Raw genomic sequence first — 19,747 nt, forward strand, 5'->3', positions numbered from 1 at the left:
TGAGGGACTCTCCTGAGCTGGATGGACTGTAGAGAATTAATGAATTATCAGAAAGGGAGGCAACACAGGATGGTCATTATGGATGCAGACTGAAATCCAGCTCAGCCGTTTGTCTGCACTGCTACCCTGGAGAGCTGCCTGGGAGCTTTATCTTAGGCCCTGGGAAGTCGGCAGGGACCCACAGAAGAGGTCCGCCCTCTGTGTGCCTGTTTTCTAGGGAATGAAGCTGAAAAGAATATTAAACACATAAATCAGCTGGGTAGTCTCAGGAAGAGGTGAGTAATGTCAAGAAAGGCAGCATCATGGGGAAGCAGTGGGACAGGAGGGAGGCTCTGAAGGAGGTGACATTGTCCTGGGACCTGTCTATAATGAGAAGGCAGCTGTCCCTGGGAAAGAGCGTTCCAGGCAGAGGGAACAGCATGTTTAAAGGTGGTGCGAAGGGGCTTGGTGTGCCTGAGGCCAGAAAGGTGATTTTGTGGCTGTAGTTTCCTGCCCACATGAGGCAGTACCCAGCCTGCTACTGCTGGCTGGGGTGGAGTCTGGATCATATCATAGGTCCATGGGGAGGCTGTTAGAGTTTGACACCGAGGAGTGACAGGATCTTACTTAGAGTTTTAAAGAGCTACTTGCTGGGTGCTGTGGTGCACCCTTGTAATCCAGTGACTGAGGCGGGGTGGAGGGGAGGGCTCAGGCAGGAGGATCACAAGTTCAAAGTCGGCCTCAGTAACTTAGTGAAATCCTGTCTCAAAATAAAATATGAAAAGGACTGGGATTGTTACTCAGTGGAAAAGTGTCCCTGGGTTCCGTACCCAGTACTGCAAACAAATAAATAAACAAATAATAAAAGCTCTTCACCTGCCATGAACGACTGTGTGGGTCAGGGAGTGAGCCTCAGGGCTCTAGTTTCTAAAAGGGCCACCGGACAAGTGGTTTTGATAAGGGGGTCAACATTTTATTTTATTTATTTTTTTGTCACCGGGCCTCCATTTCCCCATCTACACATCAGAATGAGAAGTCAGAGGTCAAGAGAAACATGGTCCTTGTCTCGAGGTTCTCCATACATTTGGAAATGACAATGTTGCAAAGACGGTTACAAATGTAAATATTTGCATCCAATAAATACTGCTTTTAATGGTAAAAGGTACCATGCAGGGCAATTGTGGCATGCCTAAAATGATAATCCCAGTGGCTCAGGAGGCTGAGACAGGAGGAGCGCAAGTTCAAAGCCAGCCTCAGCAAAAGTGAGGCACTAAGCAACTCAGTGAGACCCTGTCTCTAAGTGATATACTAAATAGGGCTGGGGATGTGGCTCAGTGGTCGAGTGCCCCTGAGTTTAGTCCCTGGTACCCCCATACCCACCAAAAAAGATAAAAAAAAAACGATAGCTCCTGGCATTCCAGTAGGGAGGTCTGGTGACCTGACAGCGTGCCACCCACCGGTGGAACTGTGCTCCTGGCTGACCTCACGTGGAGAAAACACCAACATTCCAGATTAGGGCTCTGCATGTGTCACCTGGGCCAGAAGATTCCCTGTCCCCTCGGATAGGCCTGGCCTTGACCTGCCTGACTTCTGGTTCTGTGGAGCTAGAGTGGGGGCATCTGTACGGAGTAGGGAGAGGGTCCAGCTCCCTCGGGGTGCTCCTAGTCAGTCTTTGATGGGAGGCCCCTCATTGGCCCAGGAACCGACATCCTCTGCCCTGGAGGAAACAGAGGGAGACTGGGGGCCGGGGGAGCTGGATGCCTCCCCAGCCCCCTCCTCTTCCCTGGCCTGCAGCAGGTCTTTCCCCCGGGGCTGAGCCTATGGAAACAGAATTGGACTTAATTGCTTTGCTGGTGGCAAAGCCGCCTGGATCTTGGCTTTGGTAGCCTGGAGGGCAGCCAGGGACTGCTCCAGTGTAGGAGGATGGGGAGGGGGAGCTGGGTGCCCAGGGACAAGAGCTGGGACTTTCTCCATCTCTGTCACCTTCCTGGGTACCTGCTTTGCAGGGGCCATTCAGTGGCCTGGGCTTTGGTTCTGGATTAGCCTCTGAGCATCTTTGCGAGTTCCCTTCTGCGGGCTCCGCTTTTCCCACCAGCAGATGGGGGCGGGTGGAGGCGGTGGCTCTGAGTTGGAGCAAGGAGAACAGCTCAGCAGAGTTTAAAGCCCAACTCTGAGCCAGCCTCAGCAACAGTGAAACCTAAGCGCTCAGTGACACCCCATCTCTAAATAAAATATAAAATAGGGCTGGGGACGGGGCTCAGGGACGAGTGCCCCTAAGTTCAATCCCTGATACCCACAGGCCCCCCCCCCAAAAAAAAAAATCCCAACTCTGGAGCCTGACTGCCTGGGTAAAAAGCAAGGCTCCCTCACTCCCTATGGGGGAGATTGGGGACAAGTACTTACTCTATGAACCTCTGTTTCTTCCTCTATAAAGCCAGAAAAAACGATAGTACCTCTCTCAAAGGATTGTCGTGAGGGCTTTAATGGCACCTAAAGCACTCTGCATAGGGCCTGGCACATGGTAGATACAGGTTGAGCATCTCTGAGCAAAACACTCTCAGTCCAAAATGCTGCAAAATCCACAACTTTATGAGAGTTGACATGCAGCCACAAGTGGGAAATTCCATTCCATGAAACTTCATTTCATGCACAAAGCTATTAAAAATATCAAACCTTCAGTTTGTGCATAAAATGTAAATGAAACCAAAGAATTTTGTGGCCCGCTTGAGTCCCATCCCCAAGGTATCTCATTATGTCTATGCAGATATTCCAAAATCTGAAAAATTTTTTTTGAACTCTGAACAATTCTGGTCCCCAGTGTTTTAGATAAAGAACTCTCAGCCGGTATTCTTCATTTGCTAGTAGTTTCTCTTTAACCATTTTGTTTTAAAAAGTAGACATTCGCTATGGAACTGTGAGAAAAGCACCACAAAAGGAATTGGAAAACCGCTGATCCTGAACAAGGCCTCTCTCCCGGGTGGGTGGGGCCTTGGGCAGGGGTCATGGAAGGCAGGTGAGAATGAGGGGGCAGGCTGAGGCTGCCACTTACCCTGCAGGTCCCTGGTCCCAGAGTCCTCAGAAAGGAAATTGGTGATAGGTCTTCCGGAGAGAATGGCCACTCCTTTAGGAAGATTCATTCATTGAACATTTGTTCTTTCATTCAGCTATTCTTGAGCACCTACTGTGTGCCAGGCATTCAGGCAGATGCTGGGGTACAACACAGCACCTGCTCTTAAGGATCCAGAGGTCCATCGGGGCCCTGAGAGTGCAGAGGAAGGCCCTGCCAGCCTGCCTGTCAGGATAGGTGGCCAGGAGCTGGTGACATCAATGGACGGACGGGTGGGAGTGAGTGATGGCCGGTGAATGGCAGCTGGGAGGCGGCCGGGAGATGTTCCCTGTTGGAGAGCTGCTTGTTCCCAGAAGGAGGTGGCCAAGTGTAGAGGTGGAGGTGTGGCGCTCAGCAGGGACATCTGGTCGAGGGGCAGGAGTTGGCATCCTGGGCTGCTTGGCCCAGGAAGAGTCTAGAAGAAGGCCCCACCTTTGAGAGCACTGGAAACGGAGGCCCACGGAGGGGGAGGCCTCACCTGGCCTCCCTGCCTCCCACTTGCCCCACTGCCTTCCTGGAGCTTCCCAAGGCCCAAAGGCCAGCTCCTGCAGCCCGAGCTGCCCTGGCAGGGGTGACAGGAGGAAGCCCTGTGGAGAGCCGGAGCTGGAGGCCGCTCCCTCCCCTGGGACTCACCTGGTGTTTGTGTTTCAGACCATCAGAAGCTGGAGCGTGAAGCCCGCATCTGCCGCCTGCTGAAGCACCCCAACATCGGTAAGCCTGGGGGCGTGGGGTGCCCGCGTGGCGGCCCCTGCCTTGCCCATCCTGGCGGGCGTTGGCCTCATGGAGGGCAGCTGCTCTCTCTGTGGTGGAGGCAGCCGAGGTGGGAAGGGGGTGTCTTTGATGGCTTCCACCTGCCGCAGAGACCAGCTCGTTCCCGGAGAAGGTGAAGAAAGTCCCTTCCTCCTGCCCCACACTGCGGCAGCCTCCCTCGGAAAAGCTGTTTCAGGACAGCTCCCGAGGCCCAGACGGAGATGAAAATAGGCCAGAGGCACACCCGGCCCTGACCTGCACCCACTCCCCAGACTGGTCCCCTGCTAAGTCCTGGGAGACCTGCTACCACCTGCCTCTGAGAGACTGTGCCCCGGGGGGCCAGGACAGAGCCAGGGCAGCAGCACTGAGTCCCCCTGCTGTGCACCTGGGGGTTGACCCCTGCCAGTCAGGGCTAGGGTTAGGAGGGGAAGGGCTCAGCTGTCCATCTGTCTAGTTCTGTCCGAGATTGGCTGTGTGACCTTGGGCAGGAGCACTACCCTTTCTGAGCCTCTTTCCCTATCTTCGTGAGGAGGGGGCTGTGTGGATGAGGGCTTGACCTTCTCTAATCACCTGGGCACTTTGTGAAAAGTGCTTCTGACTCACCGTCTGAGGTGGGGCCTCAGGCTTTGCAGTCCCCACAGTGGAGAGGAGATGCCAGGCTGCTGAAAGAGCACACCTTGCCAGGGAAGGCCTCCTGCTCCCAGGGATGGCTTCACCCTGACAGTGCCACACGCATCGCATCAGGAGGGGAGCCTCTCTCCGTGCCCGGGCCCCCAGGGGTCACCGCTCCTGCCAGGAGAGGCCCCAGGCTATTGATGTCCAGGAGGCCCCTCCCCCACTGCACAGCAGCAGCCAGCGGCCAGGGCCAGCGGCAGAGAGGGGGCAGCCAGGTGCTGGCCTCAGCAAGGAACCTGCTTGGACCCTGTCCCCATCTGCTAACTTCCCACTGGGTGGCCCTGGGCAGTGCCCGCCACTCAGGGCCTTCCACCCGCGGGTTTGAACAATCTCCATCTCTGGCGATAAGCCTTGTGGTTCTTACAAAGGGAGGAGGTGGGGGGGGCTGCTGTATAACTGCAGCTGTCTCAGGTCAATGCTGCCTGCTGTGCGCACCTCTCCCATTCCCAACCAAGAAGGGGGGGCAATGACTTGTGCGCTCTGGCGGATACCAACTGAAACTCAGATCCTGGGTTTGCTGCTCAATTGCTGTGTTACTCTGGACATATTGCTTAGCCACTCTGAAGCTCAGTTTTATCCAGAGGATGGAAATGATACCTGCCTCATAGATGTGATAATTAGATAGAGCATAATGCAATGACAGACCCCCCGCAAGTGCTTTGTGATTGCTCAGCTGCCCTTCCCAGTCCTCCCTTTCTCAAAGAAGGATCTTATCAGAAGACACCCTCTGGAGGGGCGGGGCTGGGGTTGTGGCTCAGCCAAAGAGCACTTGCCTAGTACGTGAAAGGCCCTGGGTTCGATCCTCAGCACCACATAAAAACAAATAAACTAAATAAAGGTATTGTATCCAACTACAACTAAAAAATAGATACTAAGAAAAAGAAGACACCCTCCTGCCTGAAACTCCAGAAGCTTATCATTGCTCAGAGCCATTGAGATTGTAGGTGATCCACAGAGACACCATATAACATGCTGATTAAGAGGCTCAGACACATCAGGTCTCAATCTCAGCTCTGCTGTTTACTAGGTGTTTGAGATTGGAGGGATGTGAACCTCTCTGAACCTCAGTATCCTCCTCTGTGAAGTTGAAATAATCATGGTATCCAGCTTCTAGGACTGTTGGGTGGGTTAAAGGAGACAGTGCACTTGGCCCCAAGCTACACTCAGAAGTGACAGCTGTCATCTTCATGGCTGTTATCATCACCGAGACATTTATTTCTTCCTTCCTTCATACACCTGATGTCAAAGGACACCTGAGGACATACCACAGGTTGAGGCCTCTACTAGGCCCTGAGGATGTATGGGAGGAATGAGGACAGGGTGGGCATGGCTGGGCATGGCTGGTACCCAGGGCTCTGGAGGGCAGAGCTGAACGTCTAGCCAGGAAAATCCTGGAGGAGTCTTGAGACATGGCCAGGGCTAGAAGGGCCTGGGAGGGGCCCAGCTATCCTCCCAGCAGCTGCTTCCAATCTCCTTGCAAGGAGACACAGATGTGGCTGCAGAATCCAAGAGGGCAGCCTGTGCTCAGAGGAACTAGCCTGCATCTCACCCAGCCTGCGTGGCAAATTCAGACAAGGGCACTGAGCACGGTCTACATGTGGCCACTGCCCAGCCCCAAGGCGACCAGGTGAGGGAGGTGCCTGGCTCAGCACAGGTTGGTCCAGCTGGGGACAGCAGTACCCTGCTCTCTGCACCATCACCACCCATGCTGGGGAAGGCCCCAGAAGGCCACCCAGGGCTCAGGGAAACTTGGTCTGTGCTAGGGACAGCCTGGGGGCTTGGTAGGTGATGGGCCAGATGGCTCTGTCTTCATTTATTGAGCTCTTCCTAGCACTGAGTACTACGCTGAGTACTCTACAAGACCCTCACATTAGCACCCGGAGCACTCATTAGAAATGCAGGCTCAGGAGGCTAAGTCGTTTGCCCAAAGACACAGCTTGTAAGAGGTGGACCTATGAGGGGACTCAGTAGGCTGACTGCGAGTCCACGTTCCTAGTCACTCCACTTAGCTTCCCAAGTGGGCATCTGGGTGTCCCTCGGGGCACCCAGGGAAAAGAGCAAGTGCTGCCCTTCAACTTCAAGACAAAAATTGCATCCACTGGAACCATCACAGGAATGTCAGAATTTCATAACTCTGGCTGCATTACTGAAAACTAGGTTACAAATTTGTTCTGTGACAATATTTAAAAGTCAAATGACAGCATAACAATGGTCCAGTCACTCCACCAGGGGGCAGGGCTACTACTGTAGCCTGCTGTTCTTGAATCCTGCCTTTCCTCTTGGGCTCATTCCTCAGGGCAGCCTCCATGATAGGAGGGGAGGCTGTGTGTGAACATGACACTGAGAGAAGTCCTGTCCCCTGGGTTCTGAGGAGTGATTCCGCTCTCTCTTAGGGACTGAGGCAGACTCCAGTGCTGTTGTATAGGTGGTGCACTGCCCAAGTGGGGGCTAGTGTCCAGGCTGTGTGCCCCTGCCGGGCGACTCAGAGGGACAGCATTTTATAATAGCGCAAAGTCATCACAGAGCAGGAGTCTGCTCCACAGAAAATCCCCGCCACCTTCTGTCTGTTTTCCTGATCCCTGAGGGTGGGTCTGGGATCCCGCTCTTTTGGGGGGCTCCTTCCAAAGGTGTGGACCTGGTTCTGAAACCCCTTCCTGAGATGGTTCTCGCGGAAGCTTGGCTTCTCAGAGCTTCTCACACTCAGGAAAGGGACATTAAGACCACCTCCTTCTAGGGTAGACAAGAAAGGTCCACTCCCCAGGACCCATTGGAGATAGATGGAAGAAGAAAAGGGTCTTTTACATAACTCCCCCTGACACACTCAGAATCCACATTAATTGCAGATAAATGGGACAGCAAATACTTTTTGAAACCTCTCCTGTAGCTGCCCACCTAGAGTTGAGATCGGGTGCCATGTGGGTCTCTGCAGTCACACCTGGCATGTCGTCTCAGGTCAGGTCTCAGCAGGGCCTGAGACAGGGGCGGGGTCTCTGCAAGCAGCAGAGGAATGTTAGGCCCTGGCAGTCGGGGCTCTGGAGGGGAGGTAGGATTGCTGGGTTCCATCAATCAAATGCACAGCTAAACACACACATGAATTGTAAAAGTTTAGCCTGCATGTACTTTTAAATGCACTAAAAATTAAAACAGATTAATAGAACAACAGTTAGAAGGGTAGTAAAGTAAGTATAGGAAAACAGGAACTGGAGTGTGGGTATAGAGGTTTTCACATGACTGTATGTATGGATTTTTAAAATAATAAAATGTTGTAAATTAAAGCAGGATTATCCTGTGTACATCTTGAGATTATTATTTTTTGCTTTAAATATATTTAAAACATTTTGGTTCTTATGTATTAGTAGTTATCCTTATTTAAGAATGTCTTAAAATTTTAGCCTGGTGTGGTGGCTCATGCCTGTAATCCCAGTGACACGAGAGGCTGAGGCAGGAGGATTGCAAGTTCAAGGTCAACTTCAGCGATTTAGCAAGACCCCGTCTTAAAAAATAAAAAAAGACTGGAGACATAACTCGGTGGTAGAGGGCCCTTGGGTTTTAGCCCCATTACTACAAAAAAAAGTATTGAATTTTTAAAAAATATTTTAATTTTGTTATTTATTTTTATGTGGTGCTGAGGATCGAACCAGTGCCTCACATATGTGAGGCAAGCGCTCTGCCATTGAGCCACAACCCCCGCCCAAATTTTAATTTGAATCGGTGTCCTGGTCGGTCCCATCTCTGGAGCTCCGTTCCCATCCTCTGCAGACACCCACCTGGGACTCTATCCAGCCTGTCTCCTAGTTCACTTTCTAAACTTGATGTGCAAATATGAAAACCACAGCAATTCAGGGGACTCAGTATTGAGTCAGAGATACAGGCACACGGCACAAATCAGTGGCACTAGGATTTACAGTGAAAAGTGAGTCTCCCCCAGGACCTGCTTCCCAACTCCCCTCCCCCAAGGCAGCCCCACACCCACTTCTCTGTATTCTTCCAGAGAAACTTACGTCGTATAGAAGCTTAAACACTTCCTTCAATTTGTTTATTTATTCTCTTTAGTTATACATGACAGTAGAATGTACTTTGACATAGTATACATACATGGGTATAAATTCCCATTCTTGTGTACATGATGTGGAGTTACACTGGTCGTGTCTTCATACATAAACATAGGAAAGTTCTGTCCCATTCATTCTACTGTCTTTCTCATTCCCATCCCCTCTCACTTCCAACTCCTCTCCTCCTGTCCAATCTGGTGAGCCTCTCCCCATGATTGTGAGTCAGCACCTGCAAATCAGAGAGAACAATTGGCCTTTGTTTTTTGGGGGATTGGCTTATTTCACTTAACACCATACTCTCCAGTTCCATCCATTTACCGGCTAATGCCATGATATCATTTTTCTTTAAAGCTTTGAGTAATATGCCAGTAATATATCACGTATTCTTTATCCATTCATCTGTTGAAGGGCATCTAGGTTGGTTCCATAGTTTGGCTATTGCGAATTGAGCTGCTAAAAACATTGATATGGCCATGTCACTGTAGTATGCTGATTTTAAGTTCTTTGGGTATAAACCCAGAAGTGGAATAACTGGGTCAAATGATAGTTCCATTCTAAGTTTTCTGAGAAATCTCCATACTGCTTTCCATAGTGGTTGCACTAATTTGCAGGCCCACCAGCAATGTATGGGTGTGCCTTTTTCCCCACATCCCCACCAACATTTTTTTGTTACTTGTATTCTTGAAAACTGCTATTCTGACTAGAGTGAGATGAAATCTCAGTCTAGTATTTAAAAAAAAAATTAAATTTGTTCTAGTTAATTACACATGACAGTAGAATGCACTTTGATATACTATATATAATGGAGTATAATTTCTCATTCTTCTGGTTGTACATGATGTAGAATCACACCAGGAGTATATTTACATATGTACATAGACTAATAATGTCTGATCCATTCTATTTCATTCCTACCCCCATACCCCTCCCCTCCCTTCACTCCCCTACCTAATCTATAGTAACTCTATTCTTCCCTAACTCCCCTGCCCGCAGTGTGAAATTGGTATCCACATATCAGAGAAAACATTCAGCTTTTAGTTTTGGGGATAGGCTTCTTTTGCTTAGCATGATATTCTCCAGTTCCATTCATTTACCAGCAAATGCCATAATTTTATTATTCTTTAAGGCTGAGTAACATTCCATTTCATATATATCTATACACACACACACATACACACACACACACACACATATCCCATTGTTTTCAGTGTAGTTTTAATTTGCATTGCTCTAATTGCTAGAGTTGTTGAACATTTTTCACATATTTTTTGACTGTATCTCATCATCTGCGGAGTGCCTGTTCAGTTCCTTGGTCCACTTATTGATTAGGTTATGTGTTTTTTGCACACTTTCTTTTTAGAAAGAACTGTACATACTGTTTTGCACTTTGCTTTTTCATCAAACAATACAATCTGGAGATGATTCCAAGCCAGGGGATCTAGAACTGCCACATTAACAGCCATGTAATTTTCCACTGTGTGGATGAAGCATGATTTTCAGAGCCAGCATCCCTGCCCTATGCCATGTTCATGTTTAGGTTGTGGTACAGGAAAGGTTGAGAGCCCTGTCCCGTGAGAAGTTGGTTTTGGCCCAACCAGAGGCATCCCCAGGCCTCTACCCTTCCTTTCAGAAGCACAAGAATAATCTGGGAGCTCTGGATTCCTGGGAGTTTGGCCTGAAGAGGCGACAGCTCCTCGGCAGGCAGCTCAGGCTCCTGTCCCCCCTGCCATAATATGGGCTGCAGGGGATGTGGGGGGTGGGGAGCAGTGTGTCCAGGTGTAACCAACTGCCTTGGCCTCTCCCACAGTCCGGCTCCATGACAGCATCTCTGAGGAGGGACACCATTACCTGATCTTCGACCTGTGAGTCTGGCCCCACCTGGGATGAGGCATGGGTGTGGGGGTGCTCGGCCAGGGTCCCCAGCGCTCCCTGGCTGGGTAGAATTCCCTCTTCTGGTCTACATGTGGTAGGTCTGCTCTTTCCCCAGATGTGGTAGGTCTGCTCTTCCAAGCCCTCCTAGTTAAACCGCCAAACACTTTTAACTGTGATCATATACTTATTTATTTGGGTACTGGGGATTGAACTCAGGGGCACTCAGCCACTGAGCCATGCCCCCAGCCCCATTTTATATTTTATAGAGAGACAGGGTCTCACTTAGCGCCTTGCTTGTGCTGAGGCTGGCTTTGACCTCACAATCGTCCTGCCTTAGCCTCCCCAGTCACTGGGATTACAGGCTGCGCCACCACTCCGGGCCATATATTTATTTTTGTTTCTCTTCTATTCGTGGCTAGTGATGCTGGTTTACCATTCATAGGGGTGATATCAAGTTTCCTTTCGGATGGGTTTGATTTGTCAAAGCAGGCAGGCGATGGCAGTCTTCCGTGGTGGGTGGAGGGTGGCCTGGGAATCAGCAGTGACTCTGGTCTCATCTGTTGGCGGGGATCATGTCCGTTGGGGGCAAGGACATGGAAAGAACACAACCAAACAGTGGTTGGGCTCCTGCAGCGGTGATCCTGCAGTGCTCTGGGTGCCCTCTGCCACCAGCCAGGACCCTGCCCGGGGCGGGGTCTGAGGGGCGGGGGAGGGACCAGGGGAAGGGAGGGTGTGCCCGTGGTGGCGCCCAGGGGCCTCAGGTCCCTCTCTTTTGGACTGAGGTTCTGAGGTCCCTGGGCCCTGTCCCTAGCTTCTGGGAGACTCCTCTAGGCAGGGTGGCGCCTGGGGCTTCTGTGGGAGGGTGACTGCGTGCCTGTCCCCCAGGGTCACTGGCGGGGAGCTGTTTGAAGACATCGTGGCCCGGGAGTATTACAGTGAGGCTGATGCCAGGTAAGCGCAGGGCACTCCTCCTGCCCGCTGCCCGCTTGGTGAGGAGGCCTGTCCTGGGCTGACCCTTCTCTCTCTCTCCCCAGTCACTGTATCCAGCAGATCCTGGAGGCCGTGCTGCACTGCCACCAGATGGGGGTGGTGCACCGGGACCTGAAGGTGAGCGCCCGCGATGGGTGTGGCCAACCGGAGTCCGCCCAGCCCAGGGCCCCTCTGGCCCTTCCCAGCTCCCATGGAGCAGGGTGCAACTGGAACCCCTTTCATTTTCCTTTTGGGCAGGAGGGAATATCCCCCCACTGTCTTCGGAGGAAGCTGAGCTCAGGAAGGCAGAGCAGCTGGGTTTGGGCTCCAGGTCTCCTGACTCCCAGCCCCAGTTCAGTTAGACCCCCGGGGCCGCCCGGGGTGCAGGGCGAGGCAGAGTCCTGGAAAGGTCCAGATCCCAACCAGGTTACAGTTGCTGGAGCTGCTTGGTCCGACTGGCTCCCCTCTGCCTGCTTACTCCTCCTTGGCGGGATGTTGGCTGAGAGAGCTCCCTGACCCAGACTCTTGTTCGGGTCTCAGGCAAACGGCAAGGAGAAAAAATAGGACTTGGGGACCTCTAAGTACCCCTCTTTCCACCTAAGAGATGGACAGGACTACGCAGCCTAGGACTCTCCTGGCCACTCAGCCTTGCCCTCTTCTCTTGGACATGGTGGACCTCCTCTGCTGGGCCTCATGGCATCAGGGGCTGGGAGCATCTTGGTTTTGCAAAATAGGACGTTAAGGTTGAAAGAGTCCAAGGGCATGGATTTCAGTTGTGCCTGAGCAAGGAGCACGGAGCCCAGGCCTTCCAACCGCAGGTCCTATAACCTCAAGTCCAGTGCCCGAAGGCCACTTCAGACAGCCCGTACTTCTGCAGCAGCCAGCCCCTTCTAGGGTGACCCTTTTGTGTATCCATGGAGCCTCTGCTTATTTGGCCTTCAGTGACAATGAACTTACTTCCCATGGGGCTGCCCCTAGCTGTCCCTTGCTCTTTCCTGTTGTGGGACTCTGTCCTGAACCCCAGTTTGGAACCACACAGATATCAAGCCTTCCACTCTAGAGAGACCTGATCAGCTTTGTGGTAACCCCGAAGTATTGGCGGGGTGGGCTCCCCTTTCCTACCCATATGTGAGTTCCAGGCCCTCCTTCCCCTGGATACCTCCCGGGTGCTCCATTTGTTCCAGGCCTCTCTTGGGGACACTGCTCTGATAAGCACCCCTGCCCACCTCTAACTGTCTTTGGCAATCCAAGGCTTCTGACCTGTGCCCCGGGCAAGGTCCTTGGGGTTTGATCCAAGAGGGTCTCTGGCCAGAGGCAGGGCAGCTCTCCCCGAAGGCCTGTTCCCATTATAGCTCCGGCCCCTGCCCGGGTGGAGGAAGGAAGGAGGAGAGGCTGCCCAAATTTAGGCCACTCTGGATGCACTAATTAGAGGCACATTCATCAAATCAGGGCAGGACGGCCACTGAGACCCAGGGCACATCGAAAGTACAGTCCCTAGAGGACAAAGGCAGTCTTCAGGAGCCAGACAGGGGGAGCTGTACTTGTGTGGGACCAAGCTGGCTTTGACAGGGAAAGGTTGGAGGTGGGACCCCTCGAAGCCCCGCTGCAGAAAGGGTCAGAGGAAGAGTGGGAGCCAATTTTCTCCAGTCTCTTGGCTCCTCCCCAAGCAGCCAAGCTCAAGCGCTGACAGCTCGCCTCAGCAGGGTGCTTCCTGTGAACTGTCTGGGTTGATCCAGACACCACCCCATCAGGGAGGCCTTGTCTCCGTTTCCCTGAAGGAAAAAACTGAACTCAGAGAAATGAAATTATCTGGTGAAGTTCCACAGCATAGAAGTCACGATCCTGGGACCTGAAGCCAGGATGACCCAAGAATGGAGGGAATCTTAGTCTCTCTTTGTCCTGAATCCCAAGGTGGAGGGGGACCAGCAGGAAGTGGAGAAATTCTGAGGGTCTGAGCCAGTGGAAGGCAGCAGCCTCAGTGATCCAGAGGAGAGATGTGGGGCCTCCCCCCAGGTCAGCTGTGGTCCTGGGGCCAAGCTCCATCATCTCTCGACCTATAGTGATTAAGATGGAGTCAATCCCTGTCTTGAATCTGACTCCAGCCCTTCCAGCTGTGTGATCTTGCTTAACCTCTCTGAGCCTCGGTTTCCTTAACTTTATACATGTGATAAATATGTAGGTAACAAGAGACAACACAGATGACACCTGATGACTCCTTCTTTCCATGGAGTAATCATGGGTGGGGGAGCTTCTTTGAAGGAGTATCGTGAAGGTGAGCTGGACAAAGGGAAGAGGATAGGCTTACAAGGCTGGAAGGCAGAGCAAATCAGGCAGGGGAAACAGGAAGTGCAAAGGCCCTGAGGTGGAAGGTGGCAGAACTGTTTCAAAGGATGTCAGGTCACTGTGGAAAGCAGTGGTTGTTGGGATGGTGGGTGAGAGGATGCACTTGGAACATAATGGCTGGTACACAGCAGGACCCATAAACCCTTCTGCTTCTTTCTTGTGGTGATGGCCTTAGCACCCCCACCCTGTGCCTAACCTCCCCTCAACCCAGCTCCAGACTTGGGGTGGCTGGTGGAGGAAGGGTTTTTCTGTAGAAGATGGAGAAATTGCCAGGGAATAGCTCCCTCTCTGTCCTGGGGCCGGGCCCCTGGGCTGTGTGGCAGCTCTTCCTGTGAGCCCAGTCCCCAAGGTGCACTTCTGAACCTGCTGTCTCTCGCCCTCTCCTCCCCCTTTTCTTCCTGGTCCTGGGAAGCCGGAGAACCTGTTGCTGGCCTCCAAGCTCAAGGGCGCTGCCGTGAAGCTGGCGGACTTTGGCCTGGCCATAGAGGTGGAGGGGGAGCAGCAGGCATGGTTTGGTGAGTGGGGCGGGAGTGGCAGGGGCGTTGGGGGCCAGCCAGGGTCCATGCTGCACAGTCCACCCCACCCAGCCTCCAGCCAGTCAGTGGGTGGTGCCCACCCTGTCTCCCTGGGGCCAGGTGCAGGAACAGGGCCATCACAAAAACCATAACATGGCTTCTTCAGGTGAGCCACGTGGTCACCGTCAGCAGGGGCTTCTGTGGACAACCTCAGCCTGGATGCTGCAGATGAGGAGACTGGCTAGGAAACTCGGAAAAGGTCAAGAGCTTAAGAGGGCTGGAGTTAGGACTTAAGCTCAGATGGCCCAGTGCTCTCTGGGATTTCGGTATAATTCAAAATCTGGTTATGCTTTTTAGTGGACAATAATGATCAGTGGTCAAGGACCAGAGCTCTGGGTTCAAGTCCGGACCCTGCTACTTATGAAGTGTGTGGCTTTAGCAGAGTCATTTCACCTCTCTGAGACTTTGTTTTCTCAACTGTAAAATGGGGATAATCATACTATGTTCCTCAAGGTCTGTGTGAGGATTAACTGAGACCAGGCTTATAAAGTGCTCTGCCCAAGTTCAGCACGCACACCCAGTAATTGGTAACTGTTCTATGATTACTTGCTAAAATACTTCGTTTGTCTTTTATTTTGCTTGATCTTCCCCCAAACACTGGGAGGTATTTAAAATAGGAATCCCTAATCCTTCATTTGTCACAGGAGGAAGCTGAGGCTCTAAAGTAAAGAAACCAGATAAGGAAATTAGGGGCAAAGCTAGAGTTAGGGACAGGCCTCTGGCCTCTCATGACCAGCTCTGACAAGGCAGTGGGGAGTGGGGGATAGGAATGTTAGCTCTCAGTGCAGAACTGGTATGGCAAGAGCTGAAGGCCACCAATAGTTGGTTGGTAGAGGGGCTGGGAGGGCTGTTCTGGGAAATGTATGACCCTGATCAGGACCCCGTGGGAAGGAACTCTGTGATTGATTACTGCTGTCTGCCACAGACTTTGCCATGGGGAGTGACGGCCGGTGTGCTAGGTGCCTGTCTACCCTGGCCTAGGGACTTTGCTGGCTTACAGAGCCCACCAGGGTTGCACGGTGTAACCCCCAAGCTCTGGGGGTCAGAGGCTGTTTGTTCCAGCTCTAGATGACCCTCATCCCCTCTCCCAGCAGGATCTGGCTCCAGATTACTCACATGCCAATCTCTGTGTGTCTGTCTGCCTGTCTGTGTGTCTGGGGAGCAGGGTTTGCAGGGACACCTGGATACCTCTCCCCAGAAGTGCTGCGGAAGGACCCATACGGGAAGCCTGTGGACCTGTGGGCCTGCGGTGAGTCCATCCAAAGGCCTGCTCCTCCCCTGGGCCACCCAGGCCCTGGGTCCCCACACTCCTTTCCATCACCCTGCCTTCATCTCTCCTCCCCGCAGGGCAGGGGGCTGAAGGTTCTCCTGGTCTTCTCCCCAGGGGTCATCCTGTACATCCTGCTGGTTGGATACCCCCCATTCTGGGATGAGGACCAGCACCGCCTGTACCAGCAGATCAAAGCCGGTGCCTATGATGTGAGTGTTGCTCCTCTCTCCAGCCACCCTGCCCCTGTCATCCTCTGGTCCCCTTCTAGTGAAGCTCAGAGATCTGAGGAAGGACATCTTCCTCCCGCCTTTCCAATCCCCCTAGCTCCCCGGCCACTTTCTAGAGCCGGGGCAAGGGATGAAGCCCAGGGGAGCCTGAAGATGGGCAGGGCCAGGCAGCTCAGGAGGTGCCTAATGAGTAGGGGCTCGAAGTGACGCGATCTGTCCTGCAGGGGCCCTGGAGGGCAGAAGGGAGGGGGCAGCCCTGAGCTGTATTTTTTCATTTTTTTCTCTCTCTTTTTCTTACATATACAAATAGTCATAGTAGCTCACATGTCCGTAGCACTCATCTGATTGTTTTATGCACTTGGAGACATGAGATCTTCACACCAGGCTACAACATAGACACGAATACCATCCTCACTTTACAGATAGGGGAGCCTCTGGCCCTCGCATCCATCCATGCTTCTAGCTACTGGTGTCCATCAAGCCCTGTGCCATGAGTCCTGTGATAGTCACACCTCGGCATCCCAGAGATGGCTCACGACAGGCCCAGGTCTGGGGGAGACAGAGGCAGGACCTGGACCCAGGTCTTCTGATTCTTCTGTCTGGGCCATGACCACGGTCAGCCCTTCTCTAGAGAGGGCACAGCCTCAGGATGACAGGGGGAGGTCTCCTTTCCCTGTGACCAGGCTTTCATCTGTCCTGGTTCCCAAGGCTCCGACCCTCCCCTGGTCCCGAGGAGTCCCGACTCCTGGCCGTGGGGGCTGAGTGGATGGCATTAGCACCCCTGCCTGCTCCCCTGCCAGTCAGGGGCTGGGGGATCGCAGGGGTGGCCTGGGGCAGGCTGGGCAAACCTGGCCCCTCTGCCCCTTCCAGTTCCCATCACCAGAATGGGACACCGTCACCCCAGAAGCCAAGGATCTGATCAATAAGATGCTGACCATCAACCCATCCAAACGCATCACAGCTGCAGAGGCCCTCAAGCACCCCTGGATCTCGGTGAGCTTCCCACAGCAGGGACCCTCCCCAGAGTCCCTCTAGACTGCAAGGTCCAGGCCCCTGTGGTATCCTGGCCCTGCTCCTGCCTGGGGCTGATGGGGCTTAACCAGAGAGACTGACCCTACTGTGATGCTCGGGGACAATATGGAATTGAGGGATGTCCTGTGTTGGCACATGACCAGGAGTGTCCCTGGCATTGACCGTCGGATGCCAACATCCTAAGCACTCTGCACCATCCCTAGAACAAAGAATTATTTTCCCAAGAAGCCACCACACCTTGTTAAGATGCCCTGCTGCCCGGACCTAGGCTGTCTTCCAGCACATCTCACTACAGACCTCTCTTTCTCCTCCTCCAGCACCGGTCCACTGTGGCCTCCTGCATGCACAGACAGGAGACCGTGGACTGCCTGAAGAAGTTCAATGCCAGGAGGAAACTGAAGGTAACAGGTCCTTACCTTCCATACCCCCCAGGCTCACTAGTTCTTTCCTTCATTGATTCCACAAGCATTTATGGAACACCTACTGCATGCTAGACAGCAGGCTGGGATTTGGGGAGTGAGCAGTGAATTAGACCCCATCCTCACCCTGACTGAGCTCGTGGTCTGGTGGAGAGGACAGACATGTGACCAGGACATTGCGGGGCCATGGTGAGTGCTGTGCCGGGGCTGTGGGAGGACACAGTGGGTCAATGGCATTCCCAAGTCTGGAAGGTTCTGGAAAGGGTCCCAGGAGGCCTTCCTGGAGTCAGCTGAGACCCTAAGGATAAGCAGGGATTGGATTTAGCACAGTGTCCAGTCAGAAAGGGAAGGTGCTCCGGACACCGAAAGGCCCTTGCTGGCGGCGGCGGGAGGGGGCATGACCTCCTGGAGGACCAGAGGGGGTTGTGAGTGTCTGGAGAGAACTTTGGGGACAAGAGATGACTGGGCAGGAGACCACTGTGGGGTGAGAGGCCACAGCACTGAGGGAGGATGACTGTGGCCAGCATGATCCAGGAGAACCCGGTCCCATTCACTGCACAGTGAGCTGTGTCATAGAGGAAGTCTCAAAATGGAAATGGGGATGCTTAACGTCAGAGATTTTCAGATTCAGAAAGCGTCTGAGTCAGGTCTGAATCAGACAGCAGGAGGAGCAGGGGGTGATCCCCCAGCCCTTTGCCGATAGCGAGGGCTTCTCCACAAGGAGATCCTCCGGGCTTCTGAGCCGTGGGCCACAAAGCAGTGAACTAGCCCTGGAGGAGGGATGCAAGGTCTCCTGTCATTGCCCAGGCAGGAAACTTTAGGAGTGGCCTTTAGGAGTCCCCGCCAGTAGGTGTCCTCAAGTCCATCAGCTTTGGCCAGGCCACGGGTCCTATTAATATCTGCGCCTGGGATGGCCCTGTCCCAAGAGCTGTGCCGGCCAAAGCCGACTTCTCCAGGGAGGGTGGGGGAAGGGCTCTGGGCTGCAGGGTGGGGGTGGGGGACAGATGGGGGCACAGGGGCAGAGGCTTTGGATCTGTCCCTGAAGAGACACCTGCTTGTCCTTCCCTACACCCCTCCCATTTCTCTGTCTCCCCTCCTCCCCTTACCTCCGGCCTCCTTCCCCTGTCCCCACTCTTCTCTGTTGCAGGGAGCCATTCTGACCACAATGCTGGCCACCAGGAACTTCTCTGGTAGGTGGTAGGGCCTGAGTCACCAGTATGTCCTGCACTGGTCTGCTGTGAGCATGGTCTTGTTGGATATTTGGGTGTCTTCAGAGTAGGGGCTGCAGAATGTTTCTGGACTGGGATTTAGCTCACTGCCACAAACCTGAACCCCAAAAGGAAAGGAGAAAGGTCAAAGGTGAGCAACTCCAGGCCTGGTTAGATGTGAGTCTCGCTCTCCTGCCTCACAGTGCACTGGGATCCTTAGAGGGGAAACCTGGAATGTGGAGGATTCTGGCCCAGGAGGGATGGAGCCAGGACCAGGGCGCAACAGTACTGCCCAGCTATTGCGGGAGCCCTGTGCTATCCAGTCCCCACACTTCTGCTCAGATAGCCTTCATGACAGGGAATTGGGGGGCTGTTGCCATCCTCCTTTTTCTGATGAGGAAGCAGAGTTTAAGGGGTGAGCTCTGACATCAGGTCAAAGGTTAGAGAGAGGCAGAGCCTGCCTCATAGATATGAGCAGCCCAGAGCAAGTACCCTTGACCAGGCTGGGTCACCAGGAAGACCAGGGCCAGAGTTTCCCTGGCTCCTGTCCCAAACCGGGCTGGTTAAGGCAGGGAGTGCCCAACTACCTGGGCATGTGGCCCCAAAGAGAGAAGGGGAAGGGATTATTGTCAGGGCTTAGCAAATAGCTCCTCTTGGTATGTGGACCAACTCCAGGCCAGTGCTGCCAGAGGTCTGTCTCTGGGGAGCCCTGGGCGCTGACGGGGCAGCAGAGCAGATATAGATGGCAGATATGGCAAAGCTCACCTGAGGGGCCCTCAGACTGGGCTGGGGCCAGCACAGACAGCTGCCATGGATGCGTGCCCACACTGTAGCCAGGGGTGTGTTCTGAGCAGGGTACAGGCCTGGCTTCCCTCAGAGGGTCCACCTGCCCATGACCAGCTGGGATGAGCAAGGCCCAGAGCTGGGAGCATTCCAGAACCTCAGGCTTGGGCTTTCCCCCACACTTAGCTGCCTCCCTACCCTTTCCCCAGACAAGGAACCTGTAGTTCCTTATACTGAAAGATGAGCTATCTAGTCAGAGTCTTTTTTTAACACTGAAGCACCCTGGAGAACTCTCATCCAGAGCCCAGAAAATGGTGGCCTGTGGATTAGTTCCAGTATCTAGATGTGCTTCAGGAAACCAAGGATGTTTAAGAAGTTATTCTGGAATGGGTTTCTAGCTCTTAAAAGTCAGGAGACTGGTCAGACACAGTGGCATGTATCTGTAATCCCAGTTACTCAGGAGGCTGAAGCAGGAGGATCTCTTCAG

The 19,747-nt window shown here is 53.2% G+C and overlaps 1 protein-coding gene across 1 annotated transcript in view; it reads left to right on the forward strand.

Moving 5' to 3' along the window:
* Positions 1-19,747, forward strand: part of Camk2a (calcium/calmodulin dependent protein kinase II alpha) — a 59,843-nt gene that overhangs the window by 18,662 nt on the left and 21,434 nt on the right. Inside the window, exons 3-12 of the mRNA XM_076856722.2 lie at positions 3,737-3,796; positions 10,370-10,424; positions 11,320-11,385; positions 11,469-11,541; positions 14,159-14,261; positions 15,487-15,570; positions 15,706-15,800; positions 16,689-16,811; positions 17,168-17,251; positions 18,417-18,459. Of these exons, the coding sequence (XP_076712837.1) occupies positions 3,737-3,796; positions 10,370-10,424; positions 11,320-11,385; positions 11,469-11,541; positions 14,159-14,261; positions 15,487-15,570; positions 15,706-15,800; positions 16,689-16,811; positions 17,168-17,251; positions 18,417-18,459 (786 nt within the window). The remainder of the gene's footprint in view (positions 1-3,736; positions 3,797-10,369; positions 10,425-11,319; positions 11,386-11,468; positions 11,542-14,158; positions 14,262-15,486; positions 15,571-15,705; positions 15,801-16,688; positions 16,812-17,167; positions 17,252-18,416; positions 18,460-19,747) is intronic.

Source organism: Callospermophilus lateralis, chromosome 5 (assembly GCF_048772815.1).
Source record: "Callospermophilus lateralis isolate mCalLat2 chromosome 5, mCalLat2.hap1, whole genome shotgun sequence".
Classification (NCBI taxonomy): domain Eukaryota; kingdom Metazoa; phylum Chordata; class Mammalia; order Rodentia; family Sciuridae; genus Callospermophilus; species Callospermophilus lateralis.